The 27,759-nt window shown below is 42.3% G+C and overlaps 2 protein-coding genes across 2 annotated transcripts in view; one reads left to right on the top strand and one right to left on the bottom strand.

The window, feature by feature from the left end:
• Positions 1-416: 416 nt before the first annotated feature.
• Positions 417-9,159, bottom strand: PSMD12 (proteasome 26S subunit, non-ATPase 12). Its single transcript, XM_066200341.1, has 11 exons — positions 8,989-9,159; positions 6,898-6,957; positions 6,573-6,701; positions 5,417-5,524; positions 4,379-4,483; positions 3,800-3,949; positions 3,487-3,621; positions 2,833-2,945; positions 2,326-2,500; positions 1,740-1,817; positions 417-865 (listed from the first exon to the last, which is right to left on the bottom strand). Exons 1-11 carry the CDS (start codon positions 9,094-9,096, stop codon positions 656-658), a joined length of 1,371 nt encoding a protein of 456 aa, XP_066056438.1. The 5' UTR covers positions 9,097-9,159; the 3' UTR covers positions 417-655.
• A 4,909-nt stretch (positions 9,160-14,068) lies between these two features.
• Positions 14,069-27,759, top strand: part of PITPNC1 (phosphatidylinositol transfer protein cytoplasmic 1) — a 79,255-nt gene continuing 65,564 nt past the window's right edge. The window contains exon 1 of the mRNA XM_066200348.1: positions 14,069-14,754. Within this exon, the coding sequence (XP_066056445.1) occupies positions 14,707-14,754 (48 nt within the window). The 5' untranslated portion in view covers positions 14,069-14,706. The remainder of the gene's footprint in view (positions 14,755-27,759) is intronic.

Here is a 27,759-nt window from a genome sequence, read left to right as displayed (position 1 = left end):
GCAGCTTCCACGGACCAGCTTAGCTAACTGATCAATTGCCACTGTAGCCCTTATAAACTGTAACAACAAAACAGGCAAAATTAGTGACTTGCACCAGGCAGACAAAGGTTTAGGTACTTATGTATTGATTGCTTTGGCAGTTCAGAATTAATTAATAAATTCTAACTGTAGTACCAAATCATAAGAAATTGCATTACTCTTAAGCAAAAACCTCCAGAATTTTCTTCAAAGAATATCTTGACATAACTTTACACTATTATCATTTTAAGTTACCTCTTTGTAAAACCCTAGGATTTTATTATTTACATTATATCCTCTCAATCACAGCCTCAAAAATAGTCCTGTAATGAAATAACCACAGAATTATATGTTAGACAGGTAAGGGTACACATTGAAAAAAAGAAATCACGAGACTATTATTATACAGGCAATACAGTTTTATTCTGCTCTTTCACCAAGTGTAGCAAAAACATTTAACAACTGAATGAATAATCAAGGGAACTTAATTGTCAACAGGAATTTCAGAATTATGTTCTAAATTTTAGACCAGGAAGGCTTGACAGGGAGAAAACAAACCATATACACACTTGTAATAATAGTCTCTATTATGAAGATTTAATGCCTTCTTTAAAAGCACTGAGATTATTGAGGCACCTTACTGCAGATTATGGATCATCTCTTCTTTGGCAATGAGATGTGTGGTTTTGTTAACTAGGGCCATGAGGGAGTTGAGCTTGTGAGACCAGTCATTGAGTATATTGTTTGGGTCCTTAGGCCTCTGGAAATTGATAATTCCTGCCAGCCTGTCTACTTTAGCAAAGATGGTTTTGTTAACTACTAGGTTAGACAAGAACTCCTCCGATTCCTGTAAAGACAAACAGCACTGTGTCAAGAAAATAGCATTTTTACCTACAAAACAGCAGAATTTCTCCCAAACAGCGTGAAAGCACCAGGAACAGGATTTTCTTTACACACAAGTACAGCTGAAACAATATTGTACTTTAAAAAATGCAAGATACTTCAATATTACACGTTAGCAATGCAAGGTACGAGCACAAGCTATTAAAAAAACCCAACTTTTTGTTTTCAATTGACCTATATCTGATTATCTTTCATGAAACTGAAGTTTAATATACAACCCCAACAGACTTTTACACTTTGGAGTACTCGGCTACACAGATACCAGAGTAAGTCATGTGGCAAGTAAGGCTTGGGAAAATCTCAGTGAATTACTGACCACTGTCAAAAAGAGTTATTTCTGAGTTTGTGGGAAAAGCAGATTCCCTGAAAAGGGCAAAGCTTCTCATTTGCACTCAAAATACCAGGATGTGTCATTCTACTTGGAAAGCTCTTGGAAAACACAAAGGGTGCTGGCAGGAAGAGCCCTCCACCCCACACGCCCAAAGTGCCACCACCTATGAATAGGGACATTTACAGTTGAAGGACCCTCTCCTCATCGGTTTTCATCACTCACTGACAAGAAATTTTGAACACTGAAACACCAGACAAGAAGCTCCAGCATTTACACAAGGCCTTGAACATAAATGAACTTCTAAGAGCAGCTTTTGCCTTATGGGCATGTGTATCATGAAACTGAGTTTAAGGTTTAATGAATAGTTTTCTAACTCCCAGAAAGGCAGAAAATTAAATCAAACAAGAATATTATTCTGCTGAATACTCACATCTCTGCCACAAACACACTCCCCTTACGAAAGAAGGATAAGCAAAGCAAGACTTACATCAACAGACAGATCCAGGAGTTGTGCCATTCTCTTCATTGTAATTCTGGTATAATATTTAGCCATTATTCTAATATTCTGGAATAAAAGTGTTCAGAGTAGAGGGTTATGTGCAAAAAATAATTGAAGCAGGCTGCAAAAATATAAAAGTCCATGTTAAAAGCAGATTAGGAACTGTAGTGCTCTAATGGCAGTCCAGCATGGGGGACGTGAGGGGTTGTGAACAAACAGCTCTTTTGCTGGTGGAAGGTATAGAAGTCTCTACATGATAAATTATTAGGAAAAGAAATCAACCAATTATGAATGTAATATAAAGCAAGACTATCAGATTTATGCTTTATTGAAACACGAATGCTAAATCTCATCGAGTGGAATATGCTTTTTGGTGACAACAAACATACAATAAAGATACAGGAGAAAACAAAATCTTGAAATACAACATAACAAAAAAGCCACTTAACCTGCTGCTTTATTAGCTACTTTTTTGTCTTCTTTGTGATTAAAATATGGCAAGCAAAAATGCTTTAAGCTTTTTTTAGCTGAGGCACTGAGTAAACAGCTACTGTTTATAGACACTGATACTTACATGTTCCACCACTCTGTTCTTTAAATCTTTCCATCTCTTTTCACCTTCCTCTGTACAGCCAAAAACATCTGTTGCAGGACTGTCAAGGGATCCTTCTCTCAACTCTTTCCCATATTCTTCAACTAGGGCACTCCACCTCATCAGCTCCATGGTGGTGAATAGTTTTAGGAGGTCTCTAAATGGTTTAGTACAGTTGGATTACAATCCTGTATTAGTAAGGCCTGGTTCATACTTAAAATAGATCAAAGGCTTAATCTGAAATCTTTTATTCTTATTAACATAAATAATGGGGGTAGCTCAAGTCAGGCTGCTTTTCTAACAAAGATCATTCTTTTACAAGAGACATTTATTTTCACATAGAACAACCATTACGTTTTTGCAGTATTCTTAATGCAGCACATGAAATTCAGAGTTGCTTACAGCAGACTCAGCATAAAGAGATTTACTTGCACTGTTAGAGAGAGGCACTTTTTAATCTAAGAAGTGGTTATTAGAAAGGATACTTACTTATACTTGGGGATTTCTTCTAGCTTTTTGTCACTACTAATTCTGTGCACCAAATCAGACTGTTCATTGTCATAAGGTGAAAGAATAACATAAAGAACAACGCTCTTCAGTGCCTGTTTAAGAGGAAAGAGTGGTTTTTATTCCATAATTAAACAGAGGAATTGCCAAAACTGATACAGAGCTTAGAGTTCAATACACAAAAGATTTAAGCTCAGGGTATTAAGAAATAAAGGTGAAATTGAAGCCATCTTTCAGAAATGAACTGTGGTACATTTGAATTTACACAGGTTAACCAAAATTCTAGTATTTCAAATAAATACACAAAGAAAAAAAACTTTTCAAACATGAAAGACATCTGTACTGCACACTCAACAGCACCACGGAGACCACATTGCACAGCTGTTTGTAATCTCTACACTCGTACGAAACAGTTGAGACGTTCCCAATTTCAAAGGTAATATAATGAAGATGTTGGCTATAAACATTCTTTTGAAATCAACTCTATCATATCTGTTTTCAACTAACCAATTTGTTAATACAGTCATTTAAATAAATACAGACTGACGAGCTATTTCATCCACTGAACACTGATGTGGTAGGAAATGGGTATTTGCACATGGAAATACAGACATTTTATATGGAAAGTTTTTTTACCTGTTGCCACTTTTCACTTTCAGCCTGGATACAGGGAGTGTCATAAATGGCTCTGTAGTGCTTACAGATGGAGAGGTAGGAGCCTTCATGTTGATCCAGCTGGATCATTAAGTTGTAGTATTTCAACTTTAGTTTCTGAAACAGTATCAAAAAGTCGAATTAACATGGCTCTATGGCAGGTAAATGAAATTCAGCTGAACCCCAGAAAACAGAGGGATTTAAATAAATACAATGGGACCTGAAGAGAGGCAAGCCAGGTGAAAATTTGGGTGGGGGGGAGGGAGAAAGAGTGAGAAATCCTCCAATTACTTACTTCTGTGTTTTCTTCTTGAAAAAATTTTGTGTTAATTTTTTTGCTGATAATTTGAGTCCGAATATAGTCTTTTACAGCTAGACAGAGTCTCATCTGCTCCAAGATAAATTCTACACGTTCTTTCTTTTCCATTGAACCGTAGGTTTCCACCTGAAATGAAATTGTAACTACTTAATGTTGTCAAAGCCAAATCAAGGGAAGGCTTAACTGTGCCAGAAGAGTGGGAGGTTGTCTGGAGGGGGAGCACAACAAAACAAAACAACAGAAGAAAAGCTGTTACAGAGCAAGTGAAAATGGAATACAGGTTATTCCATTTTAATTATTGCCCCCACTTACACCAAAGAATCCACCAACACTAAACTCAATGCACTAAGCAGAGAACTGAAATCTACTTTCCAAGTGGAAAATATTCTATGTAACCCAACCATGAGATTAACAAAAGCAGTTAAAGCTGTACTGTACTTTCAGTAATAACAGCTCATCTTATTCCAGGCATTTCTGCAAACGTATCTGATTCAGTTTCTAAACAATCAGAATTAATTGCTATTGCTGATGCAATTCTGAGTTCCAAGGTGTTACCTGCAACTCTTGCAGAATGGAGGCAGCCTCTTTCACCTCCCCATTCTGTTCCTTTATTGTTGCAAGTGTCTTTGTCAGGCGGGCACGTTCAATTTCCACGTAGATCTGAGGGCAGAAGGAAGAGTTTAAACATTGGGATTTTCTAAAGAGGAGTGCAAACTCTGAGACTGCAACCCCACTGGGAAATGCTTGATGCTGCCATCATACAACCACTTCATTTGTTCTGTATCCATCCACTACACTGGCACTGTCCACAATACATACTGAAGAAATACAATTAATAACTGACACATCAAACTTTTTTGGCCCAAATTAATCTAAAAAATAATCTCTACAATGACCTATGACTCTTTAAGCAATCACAAAGGGATATGCACTGTGAAGAAAGTATTGCATATCTTGTCTGCTAGAATATATCAAAACAGATGGGAAGTTACACTTTAATGGTTAACGTGTAGTAAGCACTACCCCTTGAATTATTTCACTCACTCCAAACCAGCCATTAATCAACAAGACTTGATTACTAACAGTTCAGTCTAACAGATAGAAGTCATAACATTGACACAAATTTGCCTAATTCAGAATTCTTTCTTTCTTTCTTTAAAGCAAAAGGAATGCAATATAAGTAACTCACTTGGTATCACCTTCTGGTTATCATAACTATATGTAATACCTTGCTAAGTGCAGGAGAAATTAAATTAAACCTGCCCATTTCCCTAACAAAATCAAATACTTAATATTTGAAAAAGTGAAAAGGAACTGGCATTTTAGAATTTTGAAATGGATTACTAACTATATTAATACTACCACCTACGTCACAGGAACATGACCAGCATTTCAGTACATGATTGAAATATGGAAAACACCTGCAGTCTTTTGGAAGGAAATAAACTACTTGGCTTCTCAGGGTAATTTAAAAATTAGTTTTAGTCTTATTTGCACAAGATTAAAAAAATAATGCTAAGAAACTATGCTTTTAAAGAAGGTGAACATTTTTATTCTACCTTTTAGACATTGAGTCTTAAAACAAAGCCTTACTTTTCCTTCTGTGACCATACGCAACGTGTCGATTAAGCGCAGTTTGACCGGTAAGTCTGTGATTTCTTCAACATAAGTGCAGCACTGCTGGACCATTTTAGCAACTGCCTGGTATGAAAACAGAGGGGAAAAACATACTGTGGTTTTAGATTTCCCTCATGAATTCAAGCTGCAACACTCAGAGGTGAGTAATAAAGCTTCACATCACACTAAAGAGACTCATTACAGCAAAAAGCAGGTGAGGCACATCTCTCTTTGATTCATGAAGATGTGTACAGCGATGCTACAGACTGATGCTGCAAGGCAAATGTGATACTGTTCTGTCATTTTTTCATCTCAGTTTTTCCAATATTGAAAATAATCCATCCCATGCAGTTCCATCCTGACAAACCCACAGGACTCACATGGACTGGCAGAACTTCTCTGCTTGCCCTAAGATCTGCATGGCTGAAGGGACCTGTACCTTCTCCTAACTGTCTGCACTACCCTCTCTCCCTACAAGAGCTGCAGATTCCTCAGCAAGAGAAGGAAGAGGGAGGATTTCTTCCTTCAGTAGCAAGCACAGGTATGGGAATGTGCACTTCTGGTAACAATGCTGACAAAGCTGGCAAAATTCTTTTTAAAATATCTGCTTCTAAAAAAAAAACCCCAGAATTAAACTTCAAGAAATGTCTTCTTCAAGAACATCTTCAAAATCAGCTGGAATGATCCAGGCCTTCAGCTACAGTCTGTGCAAGTCAGAGAACTAAACTGTACTACTTTTACACACGAGTGATGATTCTGCACACTACATGATAGGTAACTTTTTCCTTCCTGAAGCAATGATGCCATTAAAATTATCTCTTGCTCAAACTGAACACACAGAGTGCAATAAACTTTGCATTTCCTTAAATGCAAGTGCTTTATGCCAAAGTAGGCCAGTTTCAAAAGCAAGCATGCAAAGCACACATTTCCTATGCGCACAATAAATTGCAGTAACTCTGTTTTATATACATCTAAACATGAGTAAGGAATATGTCGACAATACACACTGCAGAAGAGTGCAAAGATGAACCACCATCTTCACACAGTAAGTCCCTACACACATGGGGGAATCAGCTACATAATACAACTCCAAAATACAGTTTGATTTTTTGTTTCAAAGGTTTAAATTCACCTGTTTTAACTGACTTCTTCTCTTTGATAGAAGAATAATATTTTCATTAAGAGCATCCCAGTCTTTCGCTTCGTAACACATTTTCACTATGGCAACTAAGATTCGGGATGTGGAGACCATGTCAGAAGCCTGTAACAAACCAAGAGCGTGTTAGAGACGGGATAAACAACCTGCACAAAGGGGAAAAAAATCATTGTGCCTGGTCTCACTCATTTGCTTTTCAAAGCAAAGACTGATTCTCCAAGGATACTCCAAGTCCCTCCCCTTTAAGCCAGTGGAACTTGGGGTGGGTGGCACATCCCAGCACCACCCAGGCACTACTCACCGTCCGTGTTTGTTTCTCCAGGGAGAGAAGGTTTTCAATGACTTCTTGCAATCTTCCTTCCTAATAAGACAGGCAAACAATTATCTCCATGAGTTAAAAACATAATTCAGTTTAAACTGAGAGTACCTCAAATTCCCACATAAAGAAAAACACAGACCAGTTTTTTTAATTTTTAATTTTTTTAATTTTTAATTTTTTTAATTTTTAATTTTTTTTTCCTTAAGAAAATGTCTGCGTAGCACTTACTTTAAATACATGGTTCTACACAGATAAAACTGGAGAGGTCCTAGTTTCATTTTCACACAGCACATGCTCTAAGTTGTCTGCCTTGGGAGAGAAACTTGGCAAGTCTCAGACAGGTTTGGTGAGCTCACATTCACTGAGCTGCATGGAAGACTCATTTCTTCTCTGGCCAAAGCAGTTTTCAGTGAGATCAGATATGCCATTAAATACCTTGGCCAGAAAAATTCCTCTCCTATTACTTTCACCCATATTCATATCTTAATTACAGTGTATTATACAAAGCATTAACTACAAGCTTTACAGGCTAAGCATGGAATTACAATAGTTCTGGTTTTGGAGGGGTTTGGAGAATGGTACTTGACTTTGTTTAGAGGAGTGTAAGACAATACAATGTGCTTTCAGTCCTAAGTTGCAAATATCTAGTAAAAAAAAAAAGTTAATAGGGGTGATTTGGTAACATGGCAATAGTGGGGCTGCAAAAACTAGAAACAAAAAATGTTTGAAACTAGAAACAAAAAATGGTTAGAAAATCAGTAACAAACCAAAGAAAATGAAATTTGTTTCTAAAGCATCCCAGCTGAAATATTTTAGATTACACACAATGGTTTGTCAAGCATATGCTCTTACTGCCCCAGAGTTTCTGTGTTTTGCAGAATAAACACAGCCATGGTGTCCATTCTTTTGCAGAGCTGAGCCTGTGGGATAAAACCCCTGTGCCTGCCCTCCATACAATGGTATTAAAATAATCTAAGATGCAAAGTACTCATCTTACTGTCTTCCGAACTGCACAACATGTGTGTCTTTCACAAAGAGAAACGTGCATCAAGCAGAGCATTTGCAGCAGGTAGAGTCAGATGCCATCCTGCTGGGACAACAAATGACAGCGACAACAGGGAACCTGTGGCTGCCCCGTCCCTGGAAGTGTTCAAGGGCAATCTGGACCAGTGGAAGGTGTTCCTGCCCACGGCAGGGGGTGCAATGAGATGAGCTTAAGGCCTCTTCCAACCCCAACCATGCTGTGATTCCACGGTTCTGTCTTTTCTGAGATCTGAGCTGCACAAGAATCTCCAGGCCACAGCAGAACTTTTACATAAAACACCGACGCTCCATGGCTGTGAGCCCGTGTGGAACATCCTGCGGTCACCCCGGGCGTGCACAGACCTTGTTTACTGAGCCGAAGGAGGCAGAGACAGCCCCAGGCCCGGCCCCTCCATTCCAGCTCCCTGCGGCTCGCAGGTAGCCGAGTTCAAGGATCCCAGCATCGCCTGTCCAACCCGACCCGGACCTGTTACACGGAGGCAGCTCTGGCGCACAGAGCCCGGGATGAACAACAACTCGGCGCTGCAAGGCCGGCAGGGAAGAGCCACGGCCCTTGTGGTGGGCTGGGGCCCTCTGGTTCCCTCACCCGGCCGGGCTGCGCCCCGAAACCTCGAACCGTCCCAAAAGCACAGAATAGGCTGAGCTGGACGGAACCCACAAGGATCATCGAGTCCATCTCTTGGCCTGGGTTTTGCACAGGACATCCCTAAGAATCCCTGCGTTTGAGAGCGTTGTCTAAACATTCTGTGAGCTCTGGCAGGGTTTGGGCCGTGACCGCTGCCTTGGAGAGCAGTTCCAGTGTTCGGCCACCAACCTTCCTCCTGCCCACCCTTCCACACAGCCCAGAAACAGCAGAGCCGTCCACTCCTTCCCTTCCTCAGCACGGCACGGAGAACCCGCGGCCGGACCCCTCAACACCGCATCGTGGGGCAGGATGCGGCCGCGGGTCGGCTCCGCGCCGCCTCCACGCGCGGCCTAGCGCGCCATGACTCAGCCCGTCCGCCCCGCCAGGCTTCTCTCCCGCCTCACCTGCGCCAGCCGCTCGCACTCGGGCAGCCTCTGGTCCACGGTCGCGCTGTAATCCACCTCCATTTTGACGATGCGGCCATCGGCCCGCTCCGCGCCGCCCTCCGCCATGTCCGCCCGCTCCGCCGCCTCAGCGCTCACCGGAACCGGCCGGGCCCGCGCGCAGGCGCGCCGGGGGCAGCCCCGCCGGAGGGCCCCGCGCCGCGGCGAGCAGGCACTGCCGTGGCCACCCGCGGCCGCCTCAGGACCCGCGGCGGGGAGGTGCCACCGCTGAGGGGACCCGCCCCTCCCAGGGCCCCGCTGAGGGCACGGGTTATCGGTCCGCCCTTCTGAGGGGGTCTGCCTCTCAACCCGCTCCTCCGAGGGGTTCCCCCCTCAATCTGCCTCTCTGAGGGGGTCTGCCCCTCAACCCGCTCCTCTGAGGGGTTCCTTCTCAATCCGCCTCTCTGAGGGGATCTGCCCCTCAACCCGCTCCTCTGAGGGGTTCCTTCTCAATCCGCCTCTCTGAGGGGATCTGCCCCTCAACCCGCTCCTCTGAGGGGTTCCCCCCTCAATCCGCCTCTCTGAGGGGATCTGCCCCTCAACCCGCTCCTCTGAGGGGTTCCCCCCTCAATCCGCCTCTCTGAGGGGGTCTGCCCCTCAACCCGCTCCTCTGAGGGATTCGCCCCTCAATCTGCCTCTCTGAGGAGGTCTGCCCCTCAACCCGCTCCTCTGAGGGGTTCTCCCCTCAATCCGCCTCTCTGAGGAGGTCTGCCCCTCAACCCGCTCCTCTGAGGGGTTCTCCCCTCAATCTGCCTCTCTGAGGAGGTCTGCCCCTCAACCCGCTCCTCCGAAGGGTTCCCCCCTCAATCCGCCTCTCTGAGGGGATCTGCCCCTCAACCCGCTCCTCTGAGGGGTTCTCCCCTCAATCCGCCCCCTCAAAGGGCCCGGACCGCGATCTGCCCCTCTGAATGGATCTGCCCCTCAATCCGCACCTCTTCTCCCCGGTCCGGCCGGGGGACTCCCCGGCACCCGGGAAGGGCAGCTGTGAGTTGGCGCCAGATGTGGCGGTGACATCTCCCGGTGACATCTCCCGATGGGAGTGCAGTCACGGCCCCCAGTGTGCCCCTCAGCGCGGCCACGGAGCTCGGCACAGTTGTCACAAGGAGGATGGTGGCTTTGTGCTTTTCTCCCGCATTTGGGGACAGCCCGGCCGTGTGGACATGTCAGGTGTGGCCGCAGTGGAGCACTCTGGGTTCTGTAGCTTCACCTTGGGGATTTCACTGCATCTCAATCCAGCCTTGAGTCTTTTGATCACCTGGCATTGCTGGAGAGCCACGTGGTTTTTAAGAGCACAAGAATCCTGATCTAGACAGTGTTGCACCATCAGTTTGGTAAGTTGTGAGATGTTGGTGCAACGCCTTGCTTGCAAGTTGCCATCATCTCCCAGCACAATTTCATACACGACAGAAGTTTCATTCACTGGGGAAATTCAGACAAACTCCCTCCTGTGTGTGCAAGCAAACACCTCAACTGCTCAGGGAACACCCTGAATCAGAATCATAGAACGGTTTAGGTTGGAAGGTACTTTGGGATCACCTGGTTCCAACATGCCATGGGAATCTTTGGATGTTATTTATGATTTCCAGAAAGAAGTTGCCATGAAATTACATTTTGTGTTGTGTTACTTTCAGCTCATGCTCTATACAGACCGACATGTTAACGTGACCAAGGGGTATTTGAGATAACTGGTTTAAATCTTTTGTTGACAGAATTAAGATTGAGTTCCTACATCTGCTGCACTGGTGTAAATTCAGAGTAATTCAATCAAGTGAATTCAGAGCTCCAATACAGTATTTTGCAACTGTGTCTGATACATGCCTTCCAATTAGCACAGCACAGACCATGGACTTTGAATCACTTTCTGTTTGAACACAAACTTGATTTGAAAAGTCTGCTAACAGAATTTATCCATTATCCTTAATCATTTTTACTTAATTTCAGTTGACTTGAGTACTAAAAATACATGCAGGTATCACACAGAGGGTATTCAGTTGTTCTTCCCTGACTCTGGTCATTTACAATTTTTTACAGAGCTTTTATTTTTTACAATCTCATTCTTTTAGCTCATGGTAACATTAGTATATTTTTACAGGTGATGGATTGGGAGTGATGGCTTCCAGGGAGGTTAAAAGCCACATGCTAATGTAATTGAACATAGTTCCATACACAGTAATTTGGTTCAGACAAGGGAGTGAGAGAGAAAGAAAATAAATGCCTTCTGCAATTGTTATTTTCCTTTACCTGCATGGGTACGAGGGGAAATGAGGAGGCAGCTGTTGCCTCCAATATAGAATCCCTGAGTGGCTAAAAAAGAAACTAAATTCTTATTCAAAAATCCTTAGTGAAACACCCAAAGAAGCATCTTGGCTCTTACTGTCTCTTACTCTGAAGCGACACTTTGCTGACACAAGTCCATCTGGAGTTCATACTCAGCATAATTTAACATATGGGCTTTTTTCCCCCAGGTCAGAAATGAAAAACGAGTGAGAAATGTCTCATTTTCACAACAGAGCCTTGAGAGCAGCATGTTGCAGAGGTAAGAGTAAAAATTTCTGCCAATTCATGGAAATCAAAACCCAAAACTGAGGCAGGCATGCTTGGCAGGCACTGCCTGGCTTGGGAACTGGAAGTTTTCTGTCTCAGCATTTCCCCTGGGAAGCGTTTGGGGAGTGTGCTTTGGAAAGAGTCTGGACTCTCCCAGTGGGGAGCTGTAAGGAATATCCTTGGGGTCACTGTTTTCCCCATGTGCAATCAGCACAAGACACGACTGTGGTTTGGGCTGACTGGAGGATGTTTTGCTGCAGGTATGGGAATTAGTCATGGTTTCCATTTTAAGTAGGTTCTGTATTTGACACACTGCTTTCTGCAGAACTGCTTTGTTAATGTACACAGAGCTGTAAGGTTTTCTTTATGTTGAAATCATGTCATAGGTGATAAACTAGTTTAAGTCTTTCTCCTGGTTTTATTGAAGTCAGTGTCCTTGCCTGTAGTTGAATAGCATCAAGGCCCTATGCCAAGAAGTTCAGGTTCTTTTACAATGCATTTCAGCAGAAACCAGAAATATTATTCCCGGTGGAAGAAACCACTAGAAAATCACTTAAAAATGAAGAATGTTTTAGATCTGAATTTGAACTGTCTCTCATCCGGGTAATCCCACAGAATCACAGAACCGTTGTGGTTGAAAAGACTTTTAAGATCATCAAGTCCAACTGTCAGCCCAGCAGCACCACCATGTTCACCACTAAACCATGTCCCCAGGTGTCAAATCCAAACAACATTTCTTGGACATTTCTGGGGATGGTGACTCCACCATGTCCCTAGACAGCCTTTTCCAACGCTTCACAACCCTGTGAAGAAATTTTTCCAATATCCAATCTAAACCTCCCCTGGCACTGCTTGAGGCCATTTCCTCTCATCACTTGCTCCCTGGGAGCAAAGCCTGACCCTCCCTGGCTGTCCCCTCCTGTCAGGGAGTTGTGGAGAGCCAAAAGGTTCCCCCTGAGCCTCCTTCTCTCCAGGCTCCTTTCTCAGCTCCCTCAGCTGCTCCTGGTGCTCCAGACTTCCCCACCTCCATTCCCTGCTCTGGACATGCTCCAGCATCTCAGTGTCCTTCCTGCAGTGAGATATCACAAGGTACTGCCTTAGTTTTGCTGTTTTGCTTGGAATTCCAGGAACATACAGTACCAACATTATGAATTACAGTCACAGTTTCCATATTTATTAATGGCTGTGTCAGATTTGAGACAGAAGTCTCATTAAACACATTGTTCATACCTCAGTTGAAAACCCAGACTGTTAATAGAGTTCTCTGATTTTTTATTTCTTTGTGTAGGTGTTTGCACTTCCCTGGGAAGGCAGGGATGTGAAATATTGTGCCATTATTGCAAGGGGCTGGCAAACAGACGTTGTTGGCTCCAGGAGATGGCACTGTGTCCTCTGGGCTGAGAATTATACCCACAGCCCTGAAATGTACATCCAGAACCAATGAAATTCTGAGGGGCTTTTGCTCTTTCTTGTTATGAAACACACATTGCATTGTAGACCTAAATTCCTCTTTAACTGTCCCAAATACGGTATTTTGTCTCTTTTTTTTTTTTTTTTTTTTTTTGCAAATAGCTGCTATGTAAGTGCAGATGTATATTTTACCATTATCTGTGCAGTGCCTTGTGTTTTGCTCTTACAGCGCTTCTCTGCAATCCAGTGAGTGGCTTTGTAGCCACTGGGAGCACGGGAGAAACAGCAGGATGAGCATTTTAAACATGAAATGCTGAGGTTGTGTAACAGTTCAGGGTTCCCAGGTAGTTTCAGAATTGGGCTCCTGTGCGTTTCAAGTTGTAACTTAATGATGGGTAAATTTCTCTGAAAAACACAACCGCCAAGCATCTTAAAAACCGATTTCACTAACAAATTCCTCACTAATGGAGTGGGGGAGACCTCCTAAAACGGTTCTGGCTTTATAGTTCAGCTAGGAAGGAGGCGGGTTTGCACTGAACTTTCTGCATGTCATTTGAAAGTTAAAAAGCGATATGAAAAAAGGGGTTTATTTGTGCTGCAAAATGTGCTGGCTGATAACGGAGGGCTGACCAGAAGGGAAATGGGTGAGGCCTCCACATCCTGTGTATGTCCGCACCGAGCGCACGCTGTCCTTTCCTTTCCTTTTGTACCAAGGAGGCGGGTGCGAGCCCGAGGCTCACGGGCTCCCTGCTCCTGCACCGGGGTGTAAATGCTTTGCAAGGTGCCTCGTCACACGTAGGGCAATAAACTTCCAAAACCCGACAAGTCTTCACGGCACAATTAACTGAAATCGCGCATTCTTGGGGCTCAGCGGCGGCGGTGTCCCCTTGCCGGGAGGCGCCGGCGGGTGCCGCCCGGAGCCCCGCGGCCCGGCCCCGTTGTGAACCCGCCCGAGCGGCGGCGGCCGCTGCCCCCCCGCCGGCCCCCTCCCTCCTTCCTGCCGCCCCGCTGATGTCAGCCGAGCCCCGCCGGGGCCGCCGCCGCTGCAGCCGCTCCGCGCCCGCCGAGTCCGCCCGGCCGCCCGCCCGTGAGCAGCCCCGGCCGCGGCTGCGCCGGGGAACCCGCGGCCGCCCGCCCGAGCTGCCCCCCCGTATCCCCCCCCCGAGCCCAGCGGGAGCCGCGGCGGCCGCAGCCGCGTTGCGGCGGGGAGGTGGGAGCCGCGTTTGGCGGCCGGGGAAGGCAGCGTTATAAAAAGCCTTTGTCTTGGGAATCAGCATCGCATCTCTCCTGCCGCCCGACGTGCTGCCGGCGGGGGCGAAAGCCACATTTTCGGATCGCTTGTTCTTTTCGCCGCCCCAGGCATGTCTTGACACAGCCGCGAGAGAGCCCGGCGTTTCCATGCACTTCCGACGGATGTCTTCGGCTGGGGCGAGAGCGGTGGGGGTTTGAGACTTTGTAGCGTATCTGGGTGCGAGCGTCTGTGAGGTTCCCATGATCGCAGTGTGAAGGAGGAAGAACTGGGAGAAAGAGGCGGTTGTGGTGGCTTCTCTTCTTGCTGGGTCAGCTTTCCTGGATGGTTGCATTACTGACTTGTGGACACATTGTCAAGCGCGCACAGAGAAAGAGGCTTCATTATTTCCCCCCGTGTTTGGTTTCCGTCGTGATCTCTGTGCAGAAATCACCACTTTTCTCCCAGTTCGCCGGTCAGCACTGAGCAGCAGGAATATGCTCATGAAGGAGTACCGGATCTGTATGCCTCTGACAGTTGAAGAGGTAAGATCCGCGCTCGTACCGGAGAGGCTGTTCCTTACCGAGCCTTTTCTCTTGCTAGGCGAATTGAGGTTATATTTGTTTTGCTGAATATTTTTTCTTCGTGTAATGAACTTAGTCGGAGATGACTGGTTAGAGAGGAATGTTTTTATTGGAAAATATAGGAATCCTGCAGGAACGAAGGTAACTTAAGTATATCAAAAGCATTGTGTCGTCAAAATATTGATTATAAAGGTTTTCCAACCAGACTTTTCAGAGGAATTTTATGAATATTTGCAAGGGAATGCTTTGTGCTGAAATTTCTGTCTGATAAAGCATTTGTCCAAAACCCAGTTTCTAAACATATTTCACCTTTGCTTAAAATACCCTTGCAGCTGAACATTGCCTGAAACTCCAGCACAGGTAGGGAAGAGAGGTGATCATTTATTAGTAAAACTTTGTTGTCATTTAAAGAAGTGATTGAAAGTCAAGCAGCTCTTTGTCGGTGTTCTGAGCTCTGTGTTAGGAGCATTATGTTTTTGATTTATCTGCAGACATCCCGCCTGCTCACTGTTTTAATTAAGACAGTAATACCTACACGCAGTACACGTGCTCTGGAGTTACTGGTGCTCATGAAGTGTTTGTGGGTGCAATTAGGTGCCCAAAGGCCTGAAGGCGTTTGGAAAGGAGATGGTTCTTTATGGTTTAATGTCCTGCAAGTACAAAAAAAACCCCTCGGTGTTGTCTTGTTTGGCCATTTCTGCTGCGGATCGGGCATCGCTGAGTGGAGCGAGCCCTCTCTGGGCGCGCATTTTGCGCCGAGCTGCGCGCAAAGTTCCGCTGCTCCCGCGGGCGGCGCCGGGGCCGCCAGGGGGCGCCCCGCTCCGGCTCCGCCACGGCCCCGCCACGGCCCCGGTCTGGCCCCGCCAACAGCCCCGCTCTGGCCTCGCCACGGCTCCGCTCTGGCCCCGCTCTGGTCATGTCACGGCCCCGCTCCGGTCTTGCTCTGGCCCCGCTGCGATCATGTCACGGCCGCACTCCGGTCATGTCACGGCTCCGCTCCGGTCATGCCACAGCCCCGCTCCGGTCATGTCACAGCCCCGCTCCGGTCATGCCACAGCCCCGCTCCGGTCATGTCACAGCCCCGCTCCGGTCATGTCACAGCCCCGCTGCGGTCTTGCTCTGGCCCCGCTCCGGCCGTGCCACGGCCCCGCACCAGCCCTGCCGCGGCTCCGCCGGAGGGTCCCGGGCAGAGCGCCCCAATTCGCTCATTAATCCGCTAATTAATGTACACATGTGTTCTTTAGCTCCATCCAGGCGCGTGTTTTGCCGCACAGTTTTATATTTTTGCAATATGTGTGTAGAGGTCCTCGCGGGTGTGACAGAGTAGTAATCTCAATGGTCGTTTTGTCCGTATCTTCACATTTGGCAAATTAACAGTTCTCTAAAACTCAGAACTGGAACTGCCAAATATTTACTTCAGGCTGCTCAGGAAATTCCTTCTGCTGGAGACAGGAGCTAAAACCACCATATACATGAAGTTAAATAGACATAGGTTTAATTCTAGCATGTTTCCATCCAAGTTATATCATATGCTGTGATATTGGATGGCATTATTCTCTTAATACATAATTTTCTTTGTTTATTGCATTACTCTAATGTAGACAACATTTTATCCAAGCCAGTTCCTGATGTCCTTAGACTACCACACTTAGTTAATAACAGTTCATTACATCATCAGAGGGGAGCAGATCTAATTTATTTTGAAACATTATTGTTAAACAAGATTTCCAGATGCAGAAAATTCAAAAATCTTCCAAAACAGGAATGGTTGATTCATGATGAGGCAGAAGGCAATGTTGGATGTCATTTGTTCTCTAGAATGTTAACAGAATTAGTAAAGATAGTCGATTTTGTTGTTTCTCTTATGTTGAATCACCCATTATTTAATCCAAGCACTGTAGCTTAGATGCCTGAATGAGGAACCTAGAACATGTCAGATGTTTTGCATCAATTTAATTATTAATTATGAAATGAACCCGGATAAAATTTGGAAATTAGCAAATATCTTTTTTTTTCTTACAATATTTGCATACTAAAGGAGTCCTACACTGTCTTTCTCTTTGTGGTTCGTCTTTGTGACATTTCTTACAGTCCTAGGAAGGTGGTGTTATCTTATTTTTACCCTCAGTTGCATGTTAACTACCAACACAGTGATACTTTTTGCCATTTGTGTTAGAACAAGGTGCTGCGTTGTGCAGTCGTCAGGAGAACATCATGAGGCAATGCTCACCCTTCAAAAACCAAGAGCATTTTGGTTCTGAGAGGCCCAAACTGCCTTTTGCACGGTGCAAAATCCCTCTGAAGCTTTGAGGTGAAAGGCAGTTTCCAGGGAAGCCCCAGTTTCCCGCAGGGTCGGGCTCTTGGGCTCTGATGTGCAGTGGCACTCTGGTACCTGACCTGCACGGACACCACTGGCAGTGAAGCACCCAAGAATTTTTGAGGTCTTGTCTCAACAGGTGTGGGGAAAATGCAGTTCTTTCTTATGCAACAGCATGGATTCCCTGTTTGTGCTGTTTTTTCTCATGTAGACTTAACAAACTCTGCTTTTTTTCTGTTGTTTGGATGTTCTGCCTTTCAGCCTGTGCACTTTATTCATGCATCCAAAAGTATTTCCTTGAGCAGCTTTCTTTTTTTAGCACTGCCTTGCCAGATATCCATCCATAGAAGTCTCACAACATGAATGAGAAAGAACTATGTCCTAAATTTGTGGTGTTGTCACCAACACCAGAGTGGTTTCCATATCATTCCTGTGAAAATAATCTGGCATGGGCAGGAAGATGAAGTGTTAGCTCTGTCAGCCAAGCACCTGTATCCAATCTTCTGTAGTCAGATTTTGTGTGTAACGTGAAAAAAATGTGCAGTAAAATGTTTTGTAATGTCCAGGCAGGTAACTGGAAGTCGTGACCTTGCATGTAAATACCTGTGCAGCAGTGTAGGAGTTTGTGCTGCTCTGGCTGACTATTAAAACCTAAATTTATCTCTAGAGAACAGTGAAAAACTGATAGATGTCAGTGTAACAGCAGCACTGTCTCCAGGTTTAAAGAGTTTCTGGCACTGTTGTGGATAGGAAATTCCTTCATTAGCTACTGCAGATCCTGTTCCTGAGGCGTTCTTTCCTTGATGCCCTTATTAGATAAGGTGCCCAAATATTTATAGGAGGTTTGTTTATCTACCTGTCTGCTTGGAGGCCAAGTGCTTTCTTGCAAAGAAAACATCTCCTAAGAAATGCTGTTTGCTACAGACTGAACTGTTGTGGTGTATTTTGAGCCAGGATACAGGAGCTGGAGATGGATATTTGTTCCTCATCCATAAGCACCAGGAAAGATGAGTTGTTCTAAGAGCTCTTGCTGAGGTGCAGTGGCACCACACTACAGTTCTTATTCAAGGCTGAGCCTTTCTCAGCAAATTGAATTTTTGACAGCTGTGTAGGTCTGTTACGTGTGCAGAGTCACAAGCTGCCTGATCAGCTTTACAATAATTTGAGAAAGGAAGTGCCGTGTTAACTGCTAAGCAAAATAATAACATCTGCTGTAAGAGGTTTGCAAATAAGGTCAGGATGGAACTGTTGGTTGACAAAACCAATATGATTGCCAATGAGAAGTCATTCTTTACCTCATTTGTGGTACTTTTGGCAAATTCAATCCGTTTGTTAATGTTGAGACATTATAAATTAGAAAAAGGTATTTCTTTGCATTAGTATATAAAGCAAGTAAAGTCTGTTCCAGTAATTCCATAGGATATGTTACCAGTCTTCATTCCAGCTGCAATTAATAAATGAGTCTTCTGCTTGGTTATTTTTCCCCTTGCTTTTTCATGTGTTAGTTCATTCTTACAAATAGCTTGTTACATCACATGAGAGAATATTATAATAGACTGCATTGTGGGTTTTAAATATCATCAGTTAAAAAAACACATTCCTAAGCAAGTGAAAAGAACACCAAGCAATTGAAAAGAGTGGAGATGCTGAAAATTCTGAGGCTTGGAGATCATTGCACTCAGAATTCCACAATTTTTCACAGGAAGGATTACATGGGTTTGTGCTTTAGAGATACCTTTATCTGAAAATGTAAACCAAATGTGATAGGTTAGTGTGGTACTGAACTCTTCTGGAAGAGGCAAAGTGTAGTGAAATTCTTCATTTGTGAGGAAAGTGATTATTCTTTAGGGAAAGAGATGGAAAAACATTTTTGCTGGATCCTGTTGAAAATTGAGTTGTTACTGCTGTAAAATGCTATGAGTGATGTGAGGCTGGGTTGTGTAAATTTTAAAGCTGAACATCAAATAAACTACAGGAGTCATAGGGTTTTTTCCTTGGAAACAGGGATGACCATTAAGGTTTCTGTTAGTTTTGAACCGTACCTAAAGTCTTGACAGTTTTTTCTTTCCTTTGTTCTTTATTTCTACCAAGATTATCTCTGCTGAGGCTGGTGGAATCACTCCCACTCTGTGTTTTAAACAAAAGCCAAGTTGGATCTGTGGGGAGCACTGCCTGCATGAGGTGTGGAAGAACAGCTGTATTGTCATGAATACAAACAAGCAGAGACCTGCAAAATGTCTGTAAATGCAGATCATGGTTTTTCAACAAAAAGTCCTTTCAGCGTTAACAAATTCTGGGTTTAGAGGTGTTATCCTCATTGCTTTATAAAAACATCCATTGTTTAGTTCTTGTTTCAAACATTATTAATTCTCCCAGTGCGGATTATTTACGTAAAATCATTTCAACAATATGTGTAAACAGTATTTGTGTCCTCTGAATCTCGCGTACACTTCTTCTTTGAAAGATTTCATAGTCTCCCATTTTGTGTACAAAGGCTACATGTTATAACATGTTTTATTCAGACAGATTTACAGCTTATTGAAAGCATTTGAGAAAGGGTTGTTATGCCCTGAGAGTCAGCAGGTGTTACAATATTTGGACAGAACTATATGTATGTAGTATAGCAACGCCTTTAGTAGGGTATAAAGTGTAAAATAATTTTTTTTCTAAAGTACAGTGATCTGCTGCAGAGCAGACTACATCTACTCATCCTGCAAACAGATGGATTAAATAGTGGTGAACTGTGTCCATTCCCTTCATTTCCCAACTATAGCCACAGAACATATTTTCAGGAATATATAAAGGTATGGAACACTTTTAAAAGCAGTATGTTGGTCATGAGCAAGGGGACTATAAACAAACTTAAGCTGAAGTAATCTTATCAAATTTAATTTATTTTAATTACTTGTAAATGAAATTATAGTTGGACCATGTCATGTCCATGACCCCTGCAGAAAATGTTTATCTGGCATTTTTGAGCTGAGGTTGTCCAGCAAAAACAGAGGCTTACTGAGCAATTTTAATTTAAGCTATCAACAGGTCTCATGCATCTCCCACCAATTCATTTACAATATACTGAATTACTGTGAAACATAATGGACCTTTTGCTGTAGTTAATCATTCTGTCAGGAGCTGCCTTCTGAGAACATCATCAGCCTCACCTGCCTTTTGCAGTTAATACAGTGGAGGCACTGACACATTTGTCTGAGGAGGATTCAGAGTTAATTATTGAGCTAGAAAACCTCTTTACAACGTTCTGAGCAAATTTTTCACCCTTTAAAAGAATTCCTTGTGTGTGTCTCTTGTCAGCAAAGGGGTTGGGTGTGGTCTTTGGTGGGTGGTCATGTCTACTCCTCACAAGGCCTTTGCTAGGTAGAGTGTGACCTTAAACCCACCTTAAATCTTGTGGCCTGGGAAGAACCATTGTAACAGATAAAACCTATGAGAGAAAGCACTAGAAGTTAACTGTTAGCACCAGGGTTGAATACCTATTCCATTTTCTTTTGCTGCACCATCTCGTTGCAAGAAGGAATAGATGAAAGCCAGAGCTGGTTTTTAGCACTGGACAAAAATAAACACCTTGCTTTGGTTTAGCCTTCTTACGTTAGTTGTGGTCAGCTGTAAAAGTACAGCAATGCAGAGCAGATGTCAAACCTTCACTGAATTCCACTGCAAATAGAAAGCCAGAAATATGCAGTTTTTTCCCTTACTACTATTTGCACATTTCAGTATAATTCTGTGAAAGAAACAAGACGATCTTTGTTCTTCAGTGTAGACTTCAGTGTAAATCATTAAAAAAACCTTTGCGTGGAAACGATTAGATATTACCCAAGGAACACCAGACTCTGATATCCACCTCTCTTTATCTCCCTTGTTTTGTCTTTCCCTGTCAACACTTGTTTTCTCCAAGGTAGATAGATAGATAGATAGATAGATAGATAGATAGATACACACACACATATATATACACATACATACATATATATATATACACACACACATATGTATACATATACAGTGAATATTACCACGCATTTGATTTGAGGGCTTTGTTACCAAAGTACAGACCCAGTTTTCATTTCCCATAAAAGAAAATGCAGCCTGTTGGTGGTTTAGGACATTTTCTAGCTAAAGCACTCTACAGAACCTTGATGCTATCAAGAACTCCACGAGCTGTGTTTGTTTTTGGAGCATAATGTAGGTTTGGAAACAAAAGAACAGGAAGAGAAAAACACAGAATGTCAATATTGGCTTTTAAAACTTAAGAGTTTTCTGGGTTTTTTTATTTTGGGGTGAACTTTGTCTTGCTGAGAACATGAAGTTCTTGTAAGAGTTGATGTTAATGTCAAATGATCAGCACTTTTGAAATTCTGACAACTTCTGTTTATGTACTTAATAATGAATGTAGATGTCCATATTGGCATCTTGATGTCTGATAGCTCTGATATTTCAAATACATTTTCCCATAGTTCAATCTGTTTGATTTCTTCATTCTTCATACTTTTAGGTTAGAAATAATATAACTGTACCAATTTCCATGTGCTTGACTGCATATGTTATAAAAAAGTTAGGTGATTAATAGCTCTTGGAGTCTGTAAAGCCCTGTAGATTAGAGGAAGACAAAGATTTCTCTACTCAGTAGGGAAGGTTACAAATTACATCTTCCTTCATGAGTTTTCACTTGAGTCTGATAGGCATTTGCATTGTTAAAATCTGTTAGAGATTATGTTCTTGGGTACAAAACGCTGCCTAGTCAGATAATGGAAAACCCATAGTTTATAACAATGATTCATTCACTGAATTCTTCTGTGTGGCTGGTGAACTGACAAATGTGTTCCCCAGGCTGTTCTTATGGAAGTGAGTCGGTTGTGGATGCTAAAAACCACGCAGGCTTTCCATTTTGGCTGTCCAACCTAACACACAAGCAACCATTATATACTCTGAAGATGGGGATAGATAACACACAAACCCTTCAATATTCCCAGTCATTGTGGGTAAGGAATAATCCTTTGTTTCCTTATTAATGGAAAACTTACTTGGAATTTATTTTTTTTTCACGGAGTTATAATTTTCCTTATATTTATCTTTATCTTCTTTGGTTCATAGAGCATCTATGATGACCAGCAGTAGATAATGTGAGACTTTATACCAAAATAAAACAAATAATGACATTTCATGCAAATTTGCTGTGAGAGCCCTCCAGTGCAGCCTGAAGAACTCTCTGTAGGAATACTGTGCATGTATTTAAGTGTAATTGCCAGTGTCTGCAGGCATCTAAAAAGCAAGGAGAAAGGTGCTCGCCAGGATTATTGACTGTGTTTAAAAAGGAGTGAAGAAAAGGTAATTTAGATTTCAAGTTGGGTTAACAGATGGATTTACAGTCTGTAGGTGGGAGAAACCAGACTTGAACTTCACCTGTGTTTATATATAATGCTTTTAGTCTGGGCTTAGTCTTGTTTGTCATCTCCTAAGTTCATCGTTTCTTTCCAATTTTGGCTATAAGTGATCAGCCAATTTTGAATCCTTGGATATGGATCAAAATACTATTTTTAATTTTCTAAAGTACAATGCAGGGTGGTAAATTGTAGGAATGACAATTTAGTGGCTCTTCTTGTGGAAAAAAAAATGCATCTTCCATCTTTACTTGTTCGTGGTTAGAAAATGCTGAAGCAGCTTTGGGTTTTATTGGTTTTGTACTTTTGCAGTTCCAAAGCTGGTTTTGCTGTGCACCCTCCAAGCTCCAGCACATCCATAACTTGCACACACACTTAATTTGAAGCACCAGGAGTCATGTGAGTCACAGGACATGAATGTTTATGGATGTAGTAAAAGGCTTGTTCATATGCTCTCCAGAAAAATCAGGGTCTTTATTTAGGAGTTTTTACGTGTCTGTTCTAAGATTAGTCTTGCCCTAGTGATTTAGGAATACTTCGGCTCTGTGGGAATTGTTTTCTGTGAGCATGCTGAGAATGCCTTATTTTCCATTTCATCACACTAAATGTCATCTTAGGTTTAATGTGTTGACCAATTAATGACTGTGTTCAGGTTTTTTTTCTGTGAAAATATTATTACAATGCATGACAAAATAATTGTGTGATAATGACACTCCAGTGTGACACACACTGTTGCTCAAGTGCTTGATTAACAATCAGCCACTGCTGACAAACACAACAATTTTTTGAATTTATTTTCAGGTTTTTGTTCTCGTTTTATAAAAAGTTTATTAAAATAACCTTTTGTGCTAGTGGCCCCATCTTGCTTCAGAGGTTCCCAAAATACAGAAGTCTACCATGAACCAAAAAATTGTCCTTATCAGAAAGGTAAAGACAATGATAATTCTTTTGAGGTTCTTACCCATGCCAAGCTTGGATGTCTCCTGGTCATGCACAGACATTATAAATAGTCTCACTTGTTAGGTCCATTTGAACACTGGCCCTAGTATGTATGATCTTATCTTCTGAAAGATGCTTGACGAATTTATACAGCTACTTCTCTGATTCTGTCAGGTTTTCTTCAAAAGTGCAGATTGACTGACCTCTAAGTAATATTTTCATTTACTAAATTAATTGTCCAATGACTTGCAATAAGCCAGATGAAGCACATTAAATACACATGTGATTACAGTCTTAAATAACCTACCTGATTATTTTATCCCATAGACTTGATAGAAAATTGATTTAAATCTTCCTTCAGTGAGGCAGTTTTTGTTTTGCTTCACTCTGTGTGAATGAAAAAACACTCCGTGGGAATTAGACCACAGTAACACCAATGAGTGCTGTCACTGATGTCAGAGAGACCAAGATCTCACCAAATATATGTGATACAACACAGCATATTTTTTAGAAAGAAATGTTGGGAATTTAAATTCCATTTTAATTGCATGGTGTCAATCTGAAATAATTCCACTGACCTCAGGAGATTCATGACAGATTTTTATCAGTCTGATCAAAAGTGGACTTTAACCAATGGCTGTAAATTAGAAGAAAATGTTAAGTTTCTCAGTCTGTTGTTCTGAACAAGAAAGAGACCAAGCTGATGTCTCTAAATCTTTATTATTCTTGCCTAACCTAAATAACATTATCACATCTTTCGATTAAGACCCCAGATTTGTGTCAAACCTCTATGATGCCTGTGAGCCTTCATTAACTGAAATTCTTGCTGTCCTCACACCACAGACTCCTCAGTTACCTCTTTGCTCTCAATGTTCAGTCCTAGTTTTATAGAACCTTTGATTTCCTTTCCTTTCTCCCATTTCTGAGCCCTTGATCACTCCAAAGTGAGGAAGCCTCTCCAGCCCCAGCAGGCGAGTGGCCAGCTGGCAAAAAGCTGCTGCTCTTGCTTGGCCTGGGCTTTGCAGGGAATAAGGAACTGCACAGCAGACTGGAACAATTGATAATTCAGCTCCCTCTTGAGTGCTCGGCTCACACTGAATCCCTGTATTCCCACAGTTACCATGGATCTTTCTCCAGAATGAAGCTAAAGAGAGCACCAAGTTCCAAAATTTCTCCAGTGTCTTAGAGGGTTGCTAAGTTTATTTGCATTTCTAAACTATTTGCTACTCAGTTAAATTCAGGGTTTTGTTTCTTTTTCTTTTTTTCTTTTTCTTTTTTTCTTTTTTCTTTTTTTCTTTTTCTTTTTTTCTTTTTTTTTCTCCTCAGGGATGATTCAGTATAAAAACATGTTTGTTTATGTTAAGGGGACTCTGTTATACATTTGGGATATGTTGGGATTTTTTTCCCCATTAACTTCGGTGGAAACAGAATAAAGCCAAAATGGGGATTTTGTTGTTGTTAATTTGTTCTCCGCCGTTCTGCTATAGCTTATTTTCTCCACTATCTCTGCTTTTTTTCATGTCTGAACTTGAATTCACTTGGAGTCAAGTGATGCCAAACTTCTAAATCTGTTCGGAGGGAGTTTGAGATGAGGCAAACAGCATTTGAGTGGAAATGTTATGTCATAGTAACAAATGCCTATGGATTAGTTAGTTTATTTCCAGGACCTCATGGGCTATACATTGCTATTTATAATTTAACTTTCTCAAGCAGCCACGACTGTGTTTATGTTGCCATGGTGTTCCTTGCCATACTTGAGGGTGGATAGTAAATGCTATAATTGAAAATAGATACTCCCACTGAATTAAGGGTAACAGGTGGTAATGTTTTTATTTAATCATGCTGCAAGCATATTACAAGTTAAATGTAGACACCTCTACTCCTGCCTCTTTGCCAAGACATTTTCAGACAAGCCAGTTTGTCTTCAGTGGCCAGGACTGGAGTAAACAACATGAGTGATTTGTCTTGTGACAGGCCAAGGAATGTCAGTGGCCATCAATGAGCATCCTCCACTTCAGATGTCAGGAGCAAATGTTCTTCTGCAGCAGGGAAGGAGCTGCTCTGATGCACGGGGACAGGTCCCTGCCTCATCCTTCCCCTGGGGGCTGAGCTCTGGGCAAAGCTCTGAGTCCTGAGCAGCATCTGAGGAGCAGTGATCGCTGTTTGCTTGTGATCTCCACACATTAGCCCTTTACCTCATCTCAACTCTTCATTTCCTTCTGTTTCCACGGAAGTTTTCCAGATTTTCCATGTAGGCAAGACACATCCTACTATCACAACTATTCAAAGCATCCCCCTCTCATGACCATAAGAATAGCTTTTGATTAAATTTTGTCAACTCCAATAGAATCAGTTAAATGGTACATCTATAATACATCATACATGAATCACATAATATATAAATATATATTTTCACATGTTATTTTTTCATTACTCAGAGTAAAAAGACAGAAACACACAGATACTATCCTAATTTACTCAACATTTAGGTGGGGGGGAAAAAAGTGTTGTAGATTTTTCTCCCTAAAATACTCCAAGATGTGAAAATTAAATTATTCAAAATAATTTCACGCTCTGCATTTACTGCAAAAAGCCATATGCCCAGGAGTATAAAGTAACCAGGTGCAAATACTTCAGTCAGGATAGTGTGGTTATTATCAAATGCATTTATAAAATACCTGTTAATGGAACGATACCAAGGATGCCTAATTGGTGCAGTTGTGTGAGCAGTGAAGTGCAGAGTGGAGCTTGCTGCCTGAGTTCTGCACAGCAGTCTCCTGTTGAGGACTTTTGTACCATTTTTAGAAGCAGCTGTCAGACTTTGGTCTTTATTAAGTTTGGCTAATGGTGTCCTCCAATTTTTCCTACAGCTATGAGATATTAAATGAATTTTCAGGAGCAGGAGATGTGTGCATACACCAAGTTTTCTCCTTAACTCAGTTTAGGGTTGTTTCTTGTTTCTCAATTTTCCTTTCACATTTTACCATTTTGTAAAGCAAAGCCAAACCAAATAGTGTTTCATGGATGGTATGTTTTGTCATATTTTGGTTTTTAAGCTGGTTTACATTGGCTGGAAATGTTCATGTTATTTAAACCAGTGTCACTTGCTTTGTACACAAGACCAAGAGTCAGAGAATGCCTTAAAGCTTTGCAAGGAGGCCATTTACAAGCTCTCAGCAATTGCATTCCTTTCCATGGGTTGTTATACTTAACATCTTTGTTTGCAGGCCTTTTCCACAATTTTGGAAGTTAGACTTGCAAATGAAGTGAGCTACTTTAGGCTTATGTTATAGGTAGCACTTGATTGAGTTTATTGTTAGAGAAAAGCTGAGGACATTCCCTAGGGCCACTCACGAACTTCCATGTAACAGTAAGTGTGCAGTAAAGCATTAGGCTTTGAAGTATTCATGCATGTTTAATGGTAAGGGAAGGAGAGAACTCAGCATTGCAGCCAATCCAAACCTTTGACAAGAACAGTGAGTTAAGGGGGAAAAAATTGAGTTTGCAAGATATTTTTGATCAAAGGAAATTAAAAAAAATTGCTGAAGGTGATTAATGCAGATTAGTAGATCATATGTTTTAAGGACATATGTCTTTGATTCACAGATCTAATAGAAATTCAGTCTCCAGCTTGGGTTTTTCTTGGCCTTTCTGAGTTTTTGCTGCTCAGCTGTCCCTTCACCTGGTCTTTTTGGAGATGTAGGACCTCTGCTTTGTTTTGGTGCTGGTGCTGTTTGAAAGTCCCAGAGTCCTTGTGTAAACCTGTGCCTTGGAGCTGCCTAAATCTCATCTAAATAGATATTGACCTGGGAAATAACTACCTCACTCTTCTAACCAGTGTTACTTGTGTGGGTGCAAGGGCAAGAGTCTGGAGTGAAGCTGCTGCTTCAGCAAGGTCTTCATCAGCCACAAACCAGAATTTAGTCTTGAAGTTTATGACAGCTTTGCCACTGTGCTTTACCAGGCTTCATTTTGTTGAGTTTATATCAGGTTATTCCACACTTTTCTTAAGCACTTATCTATGAATATTCATTCTTAACAGTCACGATTCTCTGTGTGAAATTGTAGCATGAATTTTTATCTTGGTGTTGATGGGTGGTTCCTGATACTCCCTCCTCCTGCGCCGAGTGTTCATTTCTCTGGTATCTTGCTTTTTAAATACAAGTTACACCACCGTGGAAATGCTCTTGGTTTAAAACATTTTTGCCCATTTTGTCAGTTAAAAGAAAAGAAGTGACAAGTAGGGGGGAAAGGAAGGACACAGAATGCATTTTTCAGAGAAAGGAATTTAAGCAAAAAGGTTTATAGCAATAGAAA

Source organism: Chamaea fasciata, unplaced genomic scaffold (assembly GCF_029207755.1).
Source record: "Chamaea fasciata isolate MVZ Bird 193981 ecotype frontalis unplaced genomic scaffold, bChaFas1.0.hap1 SCAF_19, whole genome shotgun sequence".
NCBI classification, from domain to species: Eukaryota; Metazoa; Chordata; class Aves; order Passeriformes; family Sylviidae; genus Chamaea; species Chamaea fasciata.
The sequence above is the reverse complement of the archived record's forward strand: the minus strand, read 5'-3'. Positions and strand labels throughout refer to the sequence as shown.

Coding starts and splice junctions, on each gene's coding strand:
- PSMD12 (XM_066200341.1), bottom strand. CDS start 9,096: ATGGCGGAGGGCGGCGCGGAGCGGGCCGATGGCCGCATCGTCAAAATG. Junction 3,622..3,799: donor TTCAAGAAGAAAACACAGAA/GTAAGTAATTGG, acceptor ATACTGTTTCAG/AAACTAAAGTTGAAATACTA. Junction 2,501..2,832: donor GAAGAAATCCCCAAGTATAA/GTAAGTATCCTT, acceptor TAAACCATTTAG/AGACCTCCTAAAACTATTCA.